This window comes from Neofelis nebulosa, chromosome 14, assembly GCF_028018385.1.
Source record: "Neofelis nebulosa isolate mNeoNeb1 chromosome 14, mNeoNeb1.pri, whole genome shotgun sequence".
NCBI lineage: Eukaryota > Metazoa > Chordata > Mammalia > Carnivora > Felidae > Neofelis > Neofelis nebulosa.
In genome coordinates this window covers 28,416,768-28,436,630 of record NC_080795.1, presented here as the reverse complement: position 1 = coordinate 28,436,630, position 19,863 = coordinate 28,416,768, and the positions used below count along the sequence as shown (strand labels likewise).

The 19,863-nt window shown below is 39.8% G+C and overlaps 1 protein-coding gene across 1 annotated transcript in view; it reads right to left on the bottom strand.

Annotated features, from left to right (window-relative positions):
- Nucleotides 1–847: 847 nt before the first annotated feature.
- STMN2 (stathmin 2) overlaps nucleotides 848–19,863 on the bottom strand; it is a 46,915-nt gene continuing 27,899 nt past the window's right edge. Inside the window, exons 3-5 of the mRNA XM_058699914.1 lie at nucleotides 19,471–19,643; nucleotides 9,159–9,350; nucleotides 848–2,212 (exon numbers count right to left, since the gene is read on the bottom strand). Coding sequence (XP_058555897.1) covers nucleotides 2,153–2,212; nucleotides 9,159–9,350; nucleotides 19,471–19,643 — 425 coding nt within the window. The 3' untranslated portion in view covers nucleotides 848–2,152. The remainder of the gene's footprint in view (nucleotides 2,213–9,158; nucleotides 9,351–19,470; nucleotides 19,644–19,863) is intronic.

Genomic DNA, 19,863 nt, shown 5'->3' with positions numbered 1-19,863 from the left:
ATTCATTTTCGTGTTTCCGGGGCTCAGTCACAGGGTCTGGTCCCATGGAAACCCTTCAAATAATGTTTTACGAAAACATTACAAACTAAGTTGTATAGAAATCAGTACGAAAATGAAGATTGGTTTATGCTAATCAGAAGCTCCAACTGACTTCCCAAAGGAAGATCATGGCGTTCAGGCTTGCAAACATGTGTATTGATCGTTGCAGTGTTAGATTCCCACAAAGATAGGGACAAGGTGGCCTCGTCCTCAAACCTGGCTCACTAGTGCTCCTACGGACTATAGCCCAGTTTACTTATTCATAAATCTGCGTGGTTTCCATTATTTGTGATTTTCTGCTAAAGCTGGATGGGGTTCCTTTGGTCCTGTAAGATCCATCTGGGTCATCGACAGGACCCTGCTGTGTCCATGTGTGCAGTATGCTTACTGGTGGTGCAAAATTCAGCACTATGGCAGGGAGATCTCATTTTAACAGGCTGGTGAAGGTGTTCTGTGGCCACATGGGAGAGCACGAGGTGGTGCCAGGAACCTTCCAAGTGCTTTGAAAGGGGGTCTCGTTCTCAGAATCGTCAGTCTCAACCTGTGGTATCTCCTGCAGTCCTGAATGTTTTCAAGGGGAACAGATTGAAGACCTCTCCTGCTGCGTTGGCCTGTCAGAAGCAGAGAGAAAAGAGATGCTGCCTGCTGCCCCAGAAGGGAAGTGAATCAGCAGGGCACTGGTTTCCTTCAAACTCTAATCATTGTCTCTTTGCTTATGAGATTGTCTAATCCATTGGCCACCCTTTTAAAATCTGAACTCCAGGTCAGATACATGAAGGGGCAAGAGAACAGACTGAACCTTTATTAGTTCACAGAACTCCAATTCTTTATTAATCACAGCTTGCTCACAATGACATACAGGAAAATAGCACTAATGAAGAGTAAATATGCAGGCAGCAACCTTCAGGAGTTGGGATTTGGGGGAGAAACGACTTCAAAACTGCGATAGGTACTTATGGTGGGTGTCTGGTGATTCTTAGTTGGCACAAATGCCCTGCCTAGCCCCCTTAGCTGTATCAGCCCTCACAGATGGAGTAATTTTTTTTTTTAATAGGCAGGATTGCCTCACACTGGGGAAGAAAGACCAGCTTGAGTGAAAGTCCGCAGTGTTTTTGATCTCGTTTGTATGTGTGTTTCAATGCAACAACCAGCTCACAGTTTCCAAGTGGAAAAATATTCAGTAGCATCATGTACTTGTACTATAGGTAAGAGCTTAAAATGAACATCATCAATCATGGCATCCACAAATAAGCCACCTGACACATTAATTAATTCATTCCATCAAAAGAACTTAAACTAGAGAATTAAGCCCACTTCATGAAGAGCGATTTCATGGCTGCTTGAACCATTTGGATTCGAATCTGCGTTCAGCGCTTTTAAAGGGTTTAACTTTCTGCTTCTACCCAGGTTGATCTCAGCTCTGTCTTCTCATCCATCCCTTTCTAAAGCCAAAGCACATTTGTAGCACATAATCCAGGAGAAGCAGAAGTAAATGCTATGATTGGTGTTTTTTTTTTTTTTTTCTTAGCCTGGTTTTGTAGTTTCTAGGCAGTTAGTAGATTATGAGTGAACAAATGTGGAGGTTCGTGTGGAGTCATAAAACCTGTAACCTAGGTGTGGTCTTAGTCAAGTTCAGAGATTACAAAGCCATCTAGGTCATTAGGCAATGGTGGGTTTCTAGCACCATAGACTGTCTACTGACCTCATTTTTCTGTTGGAATGAAAAGGGCAGGGAATGGAGTTCGACATGAGGGCTTCAAAAAGAACAGACCTAGCAAATTCATTTGAGTGGAAAGACACAACATCAAAAGCCTGTTACAGGACATGTAAGATTATGAAATAACTTGCATAATGCAATACTTGTATTTTTTAACAAAAATGTAAGTATTTACAAAATAAGATCCAAGGTATTTTTTAAACATCAAGCAAAACATTCTGCAAAGAGACCGCATTGATTTTTTTTTAATTTTTGATTCTGTTTTTTTGTTTTTGTTTTTTATAATGAGTTCTTTTTAAACCATGTCATACATTTCCCATACTGATATCGCATGATCCATTATAATATAGGCAGGGGGGTTTACTAATGGTGGGGCGTGCCATACCCTCCATCGTTTCAGCCAGACAGTTCAACCTGGAGTTCCTTGTTCCTGCGCACCTCCGCGGCATGCCTCTCCTGGAAGACACCAAAGGGAGAAGTAATGTCACAGAGCCTGGTTGTCTGCTCCACAGAGAACCGGAAAGGCTTGCCTACTTCTTTACACAATACATGCCTCGTTGGAAGTCACCCAGTTGTTTGATGTCTATCATTAGGAATTCTCTTCACTTCACGAGAAAGGACAACAAGGGACCCAGTAAGTATAACATAACAGAAGATCTTGTAAGACTTACAGCGCCTAAAAAAACCCTTAATACTGTATTTGAGTAAAACTATTAAAAAGGTCATATGATCAAGGAAATCCAGAATATTATGATCGCTATATAAATCCAGAAAATGGCAATAGAACATCCTACTGTTGTTTACACTATTTTTAATGGTGTTTTTCCTCTTCCTGAATATTTTAAGGGCTTTACAATTATCAGTGGACGCTTTGAGAGGATTAGACACAGGAAGAAGACTTTTTATATGCTTTTTTTTTTTTTTTTTTTTGTTTTTTTTTTGTTTTATTTATTTTTGGGACAGAGAGAGACAGAGCATGAACGGGGGAGGGGCAGAGAGAGAGGGAGACACAGAATCGGAAACAGGCTCCAGGCTCCGAGCCATCAGCCCAGAGCCTGACGCGGGGCTCGAACTCACGGACCGCGAGATCGTGACCTGGCTGAAGTCGGACGCTTAACCGACTGCGCCACCCAGGCGCCCCTTTATATGCTTCTTAAATGCTTAACCTATTAGTCAGAGCCTTTCAAAACTTGAGTCCCAGTGACCTTTCCAGTCTTACCTTCCTTCCTCCCATCAATATAAGGGAAGTGTAATAGATCATATTTTAGCATTGTATGTAACTACTCCCTTGGTATGCAAAAATGTATGAAAGATGGTTTTAGGAAACATTCCGTTTCCCTAAGAAGATGTGATTAGAGAGATTTCTGTACTGGAAGCCAAGAAATATGAGGTCTTTCTTTTTCTTCTTTCCTTTTTTTTTTTTTTTAATTTAATTATATGTATACTTTTTACCTTTTAAGGTCTCCTTTGCCTCACTAGATATCAAATACAAACAAGGGATCTGAACTAGATGACCTAGAATATCAGCTCCATCTGTGGAATTCTGTTGCATGAGTCGATTTAAATGCAAGATGAGGATTGCGGTCAATATCATCAGAAATTCTTTTTACAAATGGCTACGCACTTGCAATACAAAAGAGGGGTCAGGAGTGAGCTGTGAGTGCCAGGAAAGAATGTTTTCATATATCGAGATGGTAGTGGTCATTGGAGCGTAAACTTCCAATGGTACTGCTAAGCCTGCTTACTGTGTGGTGTTTGATGATCGTCAACGAATTGCAGCTTCAGCTTAGTATAAAGGTTAGTATAAGGGGTGGAATGAAAAAGACAGGGGTTCAGAGCTAAACTCTGTCGTCTACTTAGCTTTGTGATCTTGACTAAATCTCTCTAAGGACAAATTCCTTAGATATGAAATGGAGACAATAACAGTATCTCCTTTCAGGGTTGTTGTTTGGATTAAATGCAGTAGTACATGCAAAATGGCTGGCCTACACGGAGCAATCAAGAACAGCTAGTTTTACGTCCTCTTTTCCTTTCATTATTCATTCCTCAGACAGGTTCAATAGTAAATAGTTACATAAATTGCATTCATGAGCAAGAATGACCCCTCCCCCCAAACAAAAGTCAGAGGAGAAGAAAAGTTTATGACAGATGAAAATTAATAATGGTTGAAATCTGTATCTAAGGAGTTATATAACATCAAAATCACCTCTTCAGAAAAGAGCCACAGAATCTTATTCCCTCAAAATATTTTTATTATTTTAAGCTGTATCATATTATGGAATGCTATTGTCACTGAAATAATGACTACAATGTTTTTGCACCAACTTTTCTATATTGTTAGAGGTGAGATGATCAATATACTAAAACATCTCTTACTGACTAAGTACCGTCCTTTGTGGTTCGCTAGGTAAAGTAGCTGTCAAGGTTGTCTGTGTTTTTTTGCTTCTCTTACTCCTGAACACCATGGGAAGCTCCTTTGGTATTTGTTACAATATTATGATCTGGGCGGTCTTGGCCTTGGCTAGTGAATCGTGGGGTAGAGCTATAAAGGCAAGAAGATGTGACACAATTTGAATTAAGTGGAGAATTCAACGAGGTTCACTAGAAGTCCTCTTAACTGATCTGGTAGGTTAACCAACACTCTCCATTCCCGCCATCATCCTGGTATCACCTAAATGTTGGGTTGCTTATGAGGCTAGTAGGCTCTTCCCTATTATTTCCACATACTTTTCCTCTCACTGGCTGAGTTACATGCTTACTTGTAGTCAATGATATTTCCACCCTGTTCGGCTAGCTAGTTGAGAATTTAATTACATAATTTAATTAAAGATACAGTAATAGAAGCTAGTGTGGGTGGAGGAAAAGCTTTGGAAATACCTGAGAAAGGGCAGTATGATCAGATATTGGATCAAGTATAAAAGCCAGGGGAAATTTGTAAAAAAGAAAAGTTGTTAAGGTCCTATATTCATATTATTTTGCAGATATCTTTAGCCCTTACCCAATTTTAAAGAAATTGAAACTGTAAATCATAGCTAATATGATATCGGTGGATAATGGGGAAAAGGGGGACATGGTACCCCAATTAACTGATCCATCTCTCAAAATGGTCTTGGCCTACATGAAAAGATTGGTAATTGGCTGTACCTTTAAATGCTTGATGTTAAAGTTAGATGTATTATGAATGTATGCAATATTGTGAAAATGATTATACCTGCTTTAACTGGTTTTTAAAAACTACCCACTACAGATCCTGGTTGGGTCTGATGACAGAGCTGCTGTTACTCAGGGTTCCTGATGGGCCAGGCAGTGAATTTTCTGCTAGATACTGTTGAATGCGTTAGAGGAGAAAGGACATGTTGGGGGAAGAAGAAAGTGTCTCTTTAATCCTTTCGCATGGCAGGAAAAGGTGTTTTTCTATCTCTGTCTCTGTCTCTCTGTCTCTGTCTCCATCTCAGTCTCTGTCTCAGTGTGTCTCTTTCTATTATATTATTCCATGAACAAGAACATTTTAAACTTCACCAGAGTGTCAATCATTGTCCACAGACTATACTTTTGAGTCCTGGGTATGACTATTTATGTCACTCAATTTGAAGACTGTTGGGTAGTTGTAATTTCGATGTGAGTGACATAAACAGATCAGCCTAGTGTAATTCTCGGTGGCAGATGCATTCCTTCTTTCACACCTTTCTCCACATTTGATTCTTTCCTTTATAATAAGCTGGGGTGTTGAGACGAGGTGCTATGAAAACAGACATTGAAAAAAAAAGCGTAACATTCTTTTCTGAAGGAAAAAAGAACACTTCTATGGAACGAAGATAAAAATACTTTAATATAATTTACGACAATATAACAAAGTGTATTTAAGAAGTCTTTAGCTCAGTGGTTCTCAACTCCTGCTATTAGCATCTACTGGTAAACTTTAGAAGTAATACTGATCTCTGGGTGCCACCCCAGACAATTAAATCAAAATCTCTTAGTTTAAAGAGCACTTCAGTGGATTCTAAAGTGCAACTGAGATTGTTTTTGCTTTAGGCTTTCCGTTTTAGCTAAAGACTGAGCTAACATGGCTGGATCTCCAAGAAGTTTGTGGGAATTTGTCAGTGAATGACACTGAGGAAACCGTGGACACCATGGCTCTGTGGAACTGTATCACGTCGTCTGGCTAATTGACAGGCTCAGTGAAGTGAGGCCTGTCACAGTGGTGAGAATTTAGTGTGCTAGCCTTGACATGGATTTCATTTTTACTAACATTTTTCAGTGCTTTTGTATTAACTATCTATATTGGTCCATATTATGTGTTGTTTTATTCTCTAATTTTTGGTGCTATGCTATTTGTTGCTGGTTTTATATTATCTGCATAGGGAAAAAGACGGTTGGTAAATGCTCTTTGATATTATTCCAGGTGTCTAAGCACATAGTAGGTGCTCCACGAATACGCACTGAATGATTAACTGATTAATCGGTGTCATTTTCAGTAGTAATCATCTTTTGATGCATCGGATTCCAGAACAGCTTATATATGTTAGCAGTTTCATGCATTTTCAGCATTAGTATTATTATTGATTCTCTTTTTAATTTAATCTTACTGCTGTAATTTCATTCAAATGAAAGGCTAGATATTGGTCATGATAAAGACCTTGCTCTGTCTTATTTAGGAAAAAGAAAACATATTTAAAATACATCAAAAGGAAGTAAATTTGGTACTCCCCAAGGAGTACCTCCACTTTATGGAGATGATAATGAATCTTGGAGGACACCGGCCAAAGGTCCCATTAGATTTGAAAAGCATCTCTGTGGCTGTGAAATTCCAAGGGGAATGTGGTCCTAAAAATGATCTGGGCTGCATTATCCAGCGTGGGATAGAATACTGTCAGTTGGGATTTAAATCAGAATAGGCTATAAACCCCTAGTTCTCAAACCTGGCCAAATATTGGAATCACCTGGAGGGTTTTAAAAAATATAGACGCCTGCGTCTCACTGGGAGAGTTTGCAGCTTGATGTCAGGATGTTAAGCCGTCCACAGGTTGATTATTTCTAGGACAAGTTGCATGTCTGTATGCCAGTGTGTCTGAATGGAGGTGGAGACTAAATCTGGGTGAGAATGGGAAAGAGTGCTAAAAGGTGCTGGGCTGGGGAGTGGGCGAAGAGAAATACACAGAGAAAAAGAAACTACCTATTAAAATCCAACACCTCTGGAAATACTAGTTAAAACATGCAAATTTTATGTACCACTTTATAGTTGAAATCAAGAGGGATATGCTATATATTTGCATATGTGTAACTTCAAAAACAATAATGCTCCTGGTTGTCAGTGATATAAATCTTGCACTAGATACTACGGTCTAATTGAAAAGCCTGGAATGTGATCAGCATGCCCCATTTCTAGCAACTTCATTAATTTTTTTTTTTTTTAGGGCCTAGGATATGAGATGGTTGAGTCATAATTATCCCAAACAGAACATACGGTGGTCTTCTGCTATCCATGGTATGAGCACCAGTCAGCAGGAATCTCCTTGGTTGTACAGAAATGTGTGAACTGAGGGCAAATGGAGGAAGACTGAATGGTTCAAGGTGAGGCAGATAAATTTTGCCCAATGGAACTTTGCTCTCCTGCATCTCAGCAAAGCACTTGCTATGGTACCAACATGTGTAACATGCAGAGAGCTGAACTGCCTCCTTGAAATCCTGACCTGATGCACTTGGGTGAAACACATGACATTGTTCTGAGAGGATGGAAGCACCAGCTTATATGCATAAATTAAATTTTAACTTTAAGGTTCTGACCAAGGCATTCAGTGGTTCTCTGCTCCTGACCAGGTCATCTAGTACTTTCTCCACATACCTCTGAGAGCCTCAGTGTCCTACTGCTGTGTCAGAGCCCATAGGCCCTTCCCTAGGCAATGCTTTAAAAAATCCCTCAAAAGCACAGATGCCCATGAAAATCTCCATGAAATTATGTATATATGCATATATTATATACTTTATATATATGTATATATATATATATATATGCATATTTATGTTTTGTGCCTGATTTCCTTTGGTTCTGGATTGATATTTGTCATCAGAGAATGAGAGTAAAAACAGAGTCATCAGAACTTCAGAACAGAGTTGCCTGATCCCTGGGTCTTCCTAAGAAATACTCAGAAAACAGGAGGCTGATCTTCTCTAAACTCTTAGTGCTCTGATGACAGGGACAGTCCTACTTCCGTCTGTGTCTCCAGTGCCAACATGTAATAGTACTCAGTGCTGGTGCAGAGGGCAACGGCTCAGAAAAGGACTGAGGCATTGTTTCTCAAAAATCATATTTCTTAATGCTTAATCCAATTTCTGGAGATGGAAAAAGCTACACTATTCATATCTATACTACACATTTTCAAAGGAAACTTTTCTGGGTGGTGGTGGTGGTGATGGATAGATAGCATAACGTCAACAACAGGAAAGAGAGAATACTTTTCAGAGGATCTCCTGCTCTTCTCATCCTGATTGATGGGAATGGGTATATTTCAGGGTTGGTGAGGAGAAAGACACCAGGATATCAGAACGTGAGGAAATAAACATCCCTTACTAGCTTCCATTCCTTTTGGTTCCATGAATGTTACTATACCCTGGTTTCCCATGTAGATTCTCCTACATAGACAGAATGGGCTTTCCATTTTTCCTAGGTAGTCTGTCATTTCTTGAATATATTTTTCCAAGTTATTATTTATTTTTATTTATCTATTTATTTAAAAAAAATTTTTTTTAACGTTTATTTATTTTTGAGACAGAGAGAGACAGAGCATGAACGGGGGAGGAGCAGAGAGAGAGGGAGACACAGAATTGGAAGCAGGCTCCAGGCTCTGGGCCATCAGCCCAGAGCCCGACGCGGGGCTCGAACTCACAGACCGTGAGATCGTGACCTGAGCTGAAGTCGGACACTCAACCGACTAAGCCACCAAGGCACCCCCCAAGTTATTATTTATATATTCAATATTACACTCAATGAAGTAGTAAAGTAAATATTGAATGTATTATTTTGTTATATATTATTGTTACTTATTAATATGATATATTTTTATGGCGTGTTTCATATTTCCAATTTAATATTTTTCTAATGGATTGGTTCTTAAAGTTTGTGCAAGTCTTTTATATATTTGAAAAGCATGAATCAGCTTCCCTGAATCCATTCACTACTAAAACATTTCACCAAATTCTAGCTTTAACATTGGATTCCCATTCCTCTCCCATGTCGCAGTGCCCACAGAGTCAGTGCTACAATGGAAGAACCTGTCCAAGGCGTTAGCTGTCTCTGTACTTGAAACAAGTTTTGACTAAGTCCCTGGTGCCCGGGCATTTGGAACTTCACCCAGCTGTGTGGCGTATGAATGCATGCTTATGCCCAGAACTTTGTCGGGATTACCTTTTCCTGCAGACGTTCAATAATAGCAGCTAGATTAGCCTCACGGTTTTCTTTAATTTGTTCCATTTTCAGGATCAGCTTTTCCTCCGCCATTTTGCTGAAGTTGTTGTTCTCCTCCAAAGCCTTCTGAAGGACTTCTCGCTCATGTTCCCTCTTCTCTGCCAATTGTTTCAGCACCTGGGCCTCCTGAGACTGGGGAAGAAAAACATATCCATTTTATAATCACCCAAAAGCAAACCTGGCAGAATAATGGTCCACTGATTTGAGAGAGTGGGTCCACCGATTTGAGTGTTCCAATGAACACTTGTTCTAGCCTTAAGCACTATTGTCAATTCAGTACTCATCTACATGGCTTTGAGTTTTCTACTGAATGTGGCTAGCTGAATTTTCAGCTGGGGATTTTTTGGACACACCGTCTTAGAAGAAGCATTTAACCCTCATTGAGGAGTTTTTGTTTTGTTTTGTTTTTTAGAATAAAACAAGCTAAGCACTGATGCTAAGCATTTATGCAACCGGGAATGCTATAATTAATCATTGGATAGCAGTGTCCATTGAAGCCTAAGGAAAATATGGGAGGATTGGGACAAGTTCACCTCTTTCCCCTGCTCCATTTTTCATCAGCTGTAGGCTAAGTCCTGAGCTTTTCAACTTTAGCCAATCAAATCTCCAAATGTACTTTCTCGTTTTATTCCACACGCACCTCTCCTCACTTGCCTGTTTTACTTTCATTACCCAAATTTTCTTTGGAGACGTGTGAATGGTGTAAAGGTAATATCCACTTGGCCACAGAAAACAGAAAGTCCTTGTTCTGGCCCCCTCTTGAACATGCCAAGGTCACCTGGGTAATCTTTGAAACCCTGTGGTTACTTAGTGATTAGAGTAGAAACGCCAGAGGCAGTTGCACCCCACCTGGCATCCCCCCACATTTTGTGCACTGTAGTTTCCCTGCAGCATCAGGAGGCTGTATGACTCTGTACAGTGTATATTAACAATCACTGAAGTGGTTGATAAAAATGCAGAGGCCTGGTATCCACTCCCCAAAGTTCTGATTCTGTGGTTCTTTGGTTAAGACCCAGGTTAAGACCCATAGATAATATATATATGTATGTAATATATGAAGTTTATTTACTTATTTTGAGAGAGAGAGAGGATGGGGAGAGAGGCAGAGCGAGAAGAAGAGAATCCCAGGCAGGCTCTGAACTGTCAGCATAGAGCCCCATGCGGGGCTTGAACTCATGAACCACCTGAGGTGAAATCAAGAGTTGGATGCTTAACTGACTGAGCCACCAGGCACCCCCAGGAATCTATATGTTTGATAAGTATCCCCTGTGATTCTAATGCAGGCTATTCAGGGTACCTTTTGGAAAATGCACTGGCATGGCCTCTGGTGTCAGGCCTGTGTTGGTGACCTGGATGTGCTATTTAACTTCTTCCCACATTCATTGTTTCTTTCACAGTATGCAGCTAAGAGAAGTCTTACTCAATGCTGAACTATCCAGGTTGAAGACTAAATTATTACACAGGCATTGTTCCTGGGTAATTCCTTAGGACTGGCTGGTGCTCTGAGGTGAGTCTTTGCAGGAGTAACTGTAACTCTGAACACCTAAACAATGGCAGCTTAAAAATGTGTTTCATGGCTTGTCAAATATTGATTAATTAATGTTAATGTTAAAAGCATTAATAGGAAAACATTTAGTTGATAGCCATCATGGGGTCTCACAGGCGAGATCTTGGTATGCATGCAGTATGAGGCTTGACGGAGAAGAAACTTCTCTTCAGATAGGAAGGGGAAAATCAGACAGCCTTGGGACTCTTTGCTGCTATGTTTATCCTGAAGTTTATCAGGAATAGGTCTCGTGACTCATGGGAGATTAGAAAATTTGGGGAACTAGCCCCGCATCTTGTTATAGTCCCCAAATGGTTTCACTGACATCCTTAGGAGACTACATCACATACTTGCTTTGTTATAGCTTACGGTAAAACCCAATATGAAAAACAACGGGAAATGTTAACACGGAATAAATTCAAAATCAAACGGCACCTTTCTGGAAAAAACCTGAAAAAATATTTTCTAGCTGGTTCATCCTTCTGCCTCTAGGTGGGACTATTGGTAAAGCATCCTACATTGATTTGCTTCTTTACTGCTACTAGGACCACTGACTTCAATGTGAGAGACAGACTGACTAAAGGTGTGTGTGTGTGTAAAAGCTTCTCTCTGATGGACTTCATGGCAAAGGGCCATATGCCTGCCGTTCTTTACTATATCAGCTCACAGAGAAAGTTACCAAGGATGGTTATCAATGAGCAACTGAGTAATTTTTAATTTTCAGAGGCTCAAATTTACTGAGGCACTTTTAAAATTGTATTTTAACTTACGGTTCATATTTGCATTCTTAATTTTCTTTTGTGAGAGACTTAAAGACAGGAGACAGCAGAGGAAGGGAATCGAGAAGGGAAACCCTGGGGACTAAAAGGGCAATATCGCAGCACATACCTTTTCAAGTGTCTTGCCTTGGTGGGGCACATTTGGCTTGCGTGAACAAACATTCCCACCGGCCCCGTTACCAGTAATGGAGAGACAGGCCTATTGCTTTACTGGGCGCAGTATTTGGCTCTGTTTGAGGTGCCTCAATTAATGGCGTTAGTACTTTTGCAGCCATTGGGGCTAAATGAGATTACCCAGCACAGGTGTCAAGTGTATTTCTTTAGCACAATTAATGGGGTGAAACAGAAACAGAAGGCAGTACAGAGCGTTCTCACATGAGGCTGCTGATAGGTGACGGAGACCCGCCAAACTGGGCCAGCCCCCTTCGGGGCTGCTCATTTCTGTGGTGCCTTTTCCTCTACTGAGGGAATGTTGCATCCACCCTCCTCTCCACTGATACATTTTTGGGACCTATTGATCATCTATGTTTCAAATATTTAAAGCCACATCCGTTAAAAAAAATACATCGATTACGGAAAGGATCCCACACTGAGAAGATACTTTTGGCACCTATTTTGGTTTTTCCTCACAGGCACTCAACTCTTAGACAAACTCTTCTGTGGAGCTAATAGTCTCGGGGCCTTTACCTCAGTTCTTAAGGTCTCCACCGCTGAAGACAGCACTACTCCCTTTTCCTTCTTTCACACCCTAGCATCCAGATGTCACTGCCTACAACTTCTCTGACTTTATTCCTGGGGAGAGACTGATTCTCTCATCAATACACCTTTTAATCTCCTGGTCACAGCCTCAAGGAAGAAAACTGGTTACGCTTCAGTGAGCAAATAAGCATTTAGTTCAGAAAACTGCCCTGAAACATAACATGCGTGAGGATCCAGAATAAAAATATGTTTTAGACAAAAGTGGAAGCATTTCCCTTCATTTTGGTAAACGTTCTCACCACATGGTTGAAGAGGTGATTTTATTTTCTTCCTCGCTTGGGCAGATTAGCAGAAAAGAATCTTGACTGGCTTAAAAGGTAGGATTTGCTGAAAGCTGTTAAAAATAAATTGTTTAAGGGCAAAGGATCTGACCACAGAGGACCATCTCTGAATGGCATGTACCTAACATAGAAGGTCACTGAAATACTGAAATGGAAAATTAGGGCATGATAACGATCAGCTGATACAATGCAAATGTCAAGACAAACTATTTATAGAGCTAAGACATCCAACATGACATTCTGGGAGACCAGGGAACCTTCTCCACCCTGCTATTGTAATAATGGAGGCGCAGAATTGGTGCCCACTTTTTCTAAGCATACACTGAACTCAGCATCACCGAAATGATTACATGAGAGGTACGTGAAGGGAAAAATAATGAGACAGGGACAAGAGTTATTGTACATTTAGGAACACTTTAACATTTTCCAGAGAGGTTCATTACTGTGCCTTATATTACTGAGTATAAGAGTTTAATTACTATACAAATGAAATGGAAGATAAATTTGAGTTAAGTGATATATAAAACTCAATTTTATTTTATGTACTCTTATGAGATTTAAGACTATATTTTAGTTAGTACTAGTGTTCCATTTCTTTCTGGAGTGAACACATTTTTAACCCTTTATTTTATTGTCCCCTTTCATCATCTGGATATATTACTTGCCACTAACTAGAACCATTTATCAAACACTAGATCTCTGAGTACCTAAGTATCTTTAAAGGATGTGTCTCTAATTATTGGCTTTACTGTTAACAGTGAAAAACCATTAGCAACCCAGTTAGAGTCATAAATAATGTCTTGTTAAAATATGATAATTGAGGGTCACTTGGATGGCTCTGTCGTTAAGCATCTCACAGTTGGTGAGATCGAGCCCTGAGTGGAGCTCAGCATTGGCAGCACAGAGCCTGATTGGTATTTTCTCTTCCCCGCCCCCCCTTCTCTGCCCCTTCCCTGCTTGTGCTCTCTCTCAAAATAAACAAACATTAAAAAATATGATAATTGAATATAATTGTGCAAAACAAAAGTGTGCAATATTCACTGTGTGTTGAAGTGAGAAGCATAATAAAACATTTTAAATGATTAAAACCCAAGCCCTTTAGAATGAGCTCTTGTGCTAAAGCCTGGAATGCGTTTACTGTGGTTAACTCTTAGGAAAAGAACCACGGGGGTGCTCTTCACTGAGGGACAACACATGACACATGTGAGGGTTCTGTGGACCAAGTGTCACATCCTCCAAGGAGCAGATGCCTCCCGAATGTTGAATCACAAATAAGCCAGCACTTGAGTTTATAATCGTTGCTGTACAAACCACCCCTTCTTTTCCTGGATGTGACAGTAATTACCATCTATAATGTGAGATGCCAACAAACAAGAAAGTTAAGTCTATCAGGTTTGGTGACTAATCATGGCCCAGTTTACACCATTTTATTTAAAAAAAAAAAAAGCAATGCAGGGGTGCCTGGGTGGCTCAGTGGGTTAAGTGTCCAACTTCAGCTCATGTCATGATGTAATTAATGGCTTTGTGAGTCTGAGCCCCACATTAGGCTCCATGCTGACAGTGCAGAGCCTGCTTGGGATTCTCTCTCTCCCACCCCCTCACCCCCCACCCGGACCCTCCCCTACTTGCATGCTCTCTCTCTCAAAAAAAAATAAGCAATGCATCTTTCTTTCAGAGGTTCAGGGACTTTGCAGTTGATTGTACCAATATCGTCAGATTGTCAATTATCTCACTGAACTGTGAGTACTGTTTGTGTAGTACTCTTCTCAATTCAACCTGTTTTAGGGTGAGATTTTATTAATGTCATTAAAATTCTTAAATTGCCATCTTTTTTCATAATACTTATTTTTTTCAAGCCACTGTTAGTTGGGCAGACCCATTTATATACCTGTCACCTGTCAAACTGTTTCTCCTTTGTAACTTGATAAACAATATTGTATAACGTTTAAAAATGTTCAAGAAATGTATGGTAACATTTCAGTATCTTTTTTAGCAAGAAACTTCTTTTCTCTATATGATTCTGAGTTTGCTGGACTATAGTTTCTGCAGGCAGGAACCAGCTGTGTTTTGCTTAATAATAGCTGGTTGTCTCTCACAGTACTTGCCTGAGGCTTCATGTAGGATAGGTCTTTTAATTCTCATTGACCCATGGTCAATAACTCCATGACCCAGGTCCTATCATTAGGCTCATTTTACAGATGGGTAAAATAAGACATAGATGGACAGGTTAGTCACTTGTCCAAGGTCACACAGCTATTATGTGATAGAGCCAGACTTTGATTACGGATATTGCCTTAAGCATGTTCTTAACCACTGTGCTTTAAAGATGCTCTTAGAAACTATTGCTTGGCTTAGATGACCATATAATTTATTGTCCAAACTGGGCACTTATGACATTGAAATGATAATGATGATATCAAAAAAAGGAATAAACAGGAGTTGTCCTGGGCCAATTGGGAAATGGTTAGCTTAGGTCTGCTGTTACTTGCTAAATGTTTGTTGAATGAATAAATGGCAGACTGGCTGGCTGGCTGACTAAAGTCTTTATATTGCTTCACCCTTGTGGGCCAGTTGTGGTATGGAAATTTTGATTTCAAAATGTGAGCTACAAGCTGACCTCACGATATAATATAGTCTCATGGAGGTGAAAGCTGATTCCCAGAGATAATCAAAGAGAGCAGAAAAAGCAGGAAAAAGGGCTATTTCTTGTATAACAAATTTCTTCTACCAGCAAATCAAAGGGGCATTAATTCTGGTTCAAAGAAGCCTGAGGGAGGGTTGTCCAACCCAGTAACCAGATGGTCAGTGCTGCGATAGTGTCAACAGATGGAGTGAGGGACTGGGGACACTGCCAAAACATTTGTCACAAAGTGAGTTTGGGCCCACGTGGAAATGACTCCGTGGCAGTCCTCCAGCTGTAAATCCAGAAGGACTCACACAGGCAACACAGCCTGGGTCACGGGTTCTCAGATGTGGTCCCTAAACTCCCAGAAGCAGGCCTTTCAATGGTACCAATGGAGGCGAGAGAAGCTCATAAACTTTTTTATGTTTTAAAACCTATCAGAAATCTTATTTTGCTTGTATGGCTATGTCTATTTTTACATTTACTTTGAGTTAGAATTAAGTTAATTTAGTGAGAATATGCTTATTTTTATGATAGTAAAAATATTAACTGGCACTTATAGATTCCTTTGATTGTAACCACGACAAAGGAATTTATTAATACTATTTAATATATTCATACTATTATACTATTATTATACTACTATTAATATTAATAGTATGTTTGATAGGCAGAATCTTTAAAAACTTGTAACTGTGAGAAAGGAAATGGATCCAGGGCAAAATGTTGCTGATCACCGGGCTTGGCTGAACATCTATTATTAGGAACTATTTTAAAACATAGTAAAGTTGAAATTGAATAATTATCTGGTACCAATTTGAAAATGTAAAGGCCTAAAATTCCTCCACGGTTCCCTAAAATTTTTCTGGTCTAATCATCTGTCTCTGTGCTGTCCAACTCAGTAGCTACTAGTTACCTATGTCTCTTTCACGTTTCTTTTTACTTTTAAAAACGCAACTGCTAGAAAAACTGAAAATGCACATGTGCTCACATTGTATTTCTATCGGGCAGCACTATTCTATATAGCTGCAGACATTTATTTTTTATCCATGTTGGCAGGGCTACAAGCTAACCGATTGTACGGTTATGAGCTAAATAGTTACTATAATTGTTATACTAACACTAAACGTTTACAGATAAAATTGTGGACATCTGCAATTTTGCTTATCTAAATTCTATTTCCCCTTCTCTGGATGAGAACATCTCAATTTGCTTTTAGGGGTCTATACGTCCACATTTCTCTGCAGAGATCTTACCTATTCGGGGAGCGCCTGGATGGCTCAGTCGGTTATGCTTCCAACTCTTGATTTAGATTCAGGTCTTGATTTCATGTTTCCCAGTTCATGAGATGGAGCCCTGTGACTGGCTCTGAGTTGACAGCATGGGGCCTTCTTAGGATTCTCTCTCTCTCTCTCTCTCTCTCTGCCCCTCTCCCATGCATTCTCTCTCCCTCTCTCTCTCTTTCAAAATAAATAAATACACATAAAAAAAAGAACTACTGAGGGGCGCCTGGGTGGCTCAGTCGGTTAAGCATCTGCTTCGGCTCAGGTCATGATCCCGTGGTTCATGGGTTCAAGCCCCGCATTGGGCTCTGGGCTGACAGCTCAGAGCCTGGAGACTGTTTCAGATTCTGTCTCCTTTCTCTCTCTACCCCTCCCCCACTTGTGCTCTGTCTCTCTCAAAAATAAACATTAAAAAAAAAAAGAACTGTTGGGAAGGAAAAGCCCTCTTTCTGCAGGAGTTGCTAATTTGTGAGGAAAAGAAATGGGGACTGATGGTTGAAAACTAAACTTTCTTGGTATTGAAACCAATTAGATGCAGCAAGAGACAGATGACAGATATAAAAAGAAGGTTTTCTGACCTTATTGCTTGATCTGGATCCAGCTGTTTTTGAAGCTGTAACCATTCCTAGACTTTTTAGTCACATACCCACTTTGTATTCTAGCTAGTTGAATTGAGTTTTGGTTACATGCATGTCCTCACTAAGGTAATCACTGAGATATATGCACTGGCTGGAGGCTCTTTGACGAGAATTAACAGTTCTTCTAATGAGCACTTATTAAGTCAGCACAACCCAACAGAATAAAATCAATTAATGATTTTTGTAAGTTGGCACTTTCTGTTAATTATATTTTCTTCTAATTAAAACCCTACTACAAGGACATAATCTATATAATGATTTTTGCCTTGAAAATTTTAACGAGTAACACCAGACATGTGAAGGAATACTGATTTTAAGGGTTTCAAAAAACATTTTTCCTAGTGTCATAATGTTAGACAATATTTGTAAATGTCTTTTAGCCATGTGGCTGGTTTCTAGTTCCATTCACTTATATAAACGTGTAATTGTTGATAATTTATCATTGCCAGGGTGTAGGAATTTTACTGGAATCAGTCATTAGCTAACTCAGGGAGTTTTGTGAGAACAGCGAGTTAATTTTGATAATCTCTGTGTCGTTCTTTTCCTTTTAATAATATCCTTCAAATCAAATACATTACCTTAGAAACACCAGCAGCCTTCTGAACCATGATCTCAAAGTTTCAGTTGCAGCTCAGTCACTGACTTCCTATTCTAATCAGGTCACGGCATCTCTATGTGGCAACCTAGGATCTGTACCTGGTGCCCATTACCTCTAAGAGGACTTGAGCTGCTTTGGTGCAACCCACTGTCACTGCTGGAGTTACTTACTTAGAGCTGTTGGCAGCAAAGTCTTGATGGATCGTAAATGCAAGTTAAGTTAGCTTTACTATGAGAAGAAAGCTCTAAGTAACAACATTTGTTAAAGCAACTTCCGGTACACAGATTTGAGTTAGTAGCTCAGTTTCCTCCTTTTAAAATCCACCTCTATGACAACAGTAATTGACCAACTACAATAAATATACATGTAAAGAAATACTTGTCAGATGCTTGGAGAACCTCACTCTTCAGTGAAAACTGAAAATGTGATTAGGATGTTTTCTGACACAGGAAGATTTTTCAACTACAAAGGTCAGAACAGAACGTAATTTTTAGTTCAGAAAATGTAACCTGAGGACTTCTAATCTTTGGCTCTTTCTTCCTGATCTGAAGATACACATACTGTATCTGTTATCTGTACATACACATACATGTGTTTGGTTTTGTCCCGCTTTGACTGTTAGAGAATTCAGTTTTTAGGAGAAAGACTATCTTTGTTTTCTTTGTAACTATCCAACATAGAGGTGTTGGATGTATTGGCTAACTTTTTATAGGCAATATATTAATAAAGTTATACATTATTATAAATGCGGACTGTCCATTCAAATAAGACTATGCATGGAGCATATTTTTAGTGACTACATGCTTCTAAAAAGAAATGATGATAAAGTCAATGGAAAATACAATGTAGGAATGAATTTCCTAAAAATAATTCCATTTGGGTTGATTAAGAGCATCTTGATGGGATGAACTCTAATAATCACATGGTACACATGTGTTTAGACATAACTTCTATCTTTACGTGCAGAGTCCTTGGGATTTCTGAGTGCCCCTTCATTTTTAGTACCTTTGGCTTCTTGGTCACCTGATTGTGAAAAATTGGAGATTTGGAAAAAGAAAAGTGCTCTAATACAAAGAAGGGCTAATGGAAAAAAGGGAAAAAGATGCCATCAAGGTTTGGAACTGAGTAGAGGAGGATACTAATTGATCCCGGAGAGGGTCCTGATCTTAGAAGCACAAACTTTAAGGGCAGGAAGTGAGGCCTTTAGGAGGACAGGGTCAAGCTCGGGGCCCCTATTCCTGGGTGAACAGCATCTGGGAAGAAATATTTCAGAAGATCTGGTGGTCTATAGTTTCAAGGAAAACCATGTGTTCCAGTGGGGAAAGGACACAGACCCTGAGAAGGAGGAATCACCACTCCTGCACCCCTCCCCACCTCCAAACACTGGAGTAAAGTTACTTAAGGCTGTGCTTTCTCAGTTATGCACTGTGTACTACAGCAGGGAGATTTTATGATAAGGGATCCAGGAGAGGGAGAAAGGCACTTTTAGTGTCTAAGGGCTTTGGCTTTAACTAGCCTAAAAGCAGCAATGTTTACTTGAACTAGCCTGGCTCTGTGTCTGTTGAAGACCTACACGTGTTGGGGATGTTGCAGGTGTAGAGGTGGTTGTCTCCTGGAACCTCTGCCAGCATGTGTGTGCGTGGAGGGGGAGTGTGTGGAGAGGAGATGGAGGGAGGGAGGGAAAAGAGGAGGGAAGGGAAGGAAATGAGTAAAAACAGAATTTAAAAATGTATGGAAAAAGTTACCTTTCTTCTTTCCTCTGCAGCCTCCAGTTTTTTCTGGATCTCCTCCAGAGACAGGTCTTTCTTCTTTGGAGAAGCTAAAGTTCGTGGGGCTTCTGAGATAGGAGATGGTGGTTTTAGGATCAGCTCAAAAGCCTGGCCAGAGGCACGTTTGTTGATTTGCTTCACTTCCATATCTGAGAGATGAATTATTTGAGAATGTTAACATACATACAGAGTGTGAAGCATGTGTTTATTTAAGTAATTTGAATTCAGGCAATTGAAAGTAGCGTTCTTATTCTGGCAAATAGCAAAATGCTGCATGGGATTATTTGCTCTACATTGTTCTGAACATATTAGACTTCTTTCATTAGTATAAGGACAGATATATTTTAACAGAATAAATATTTAGTGTTG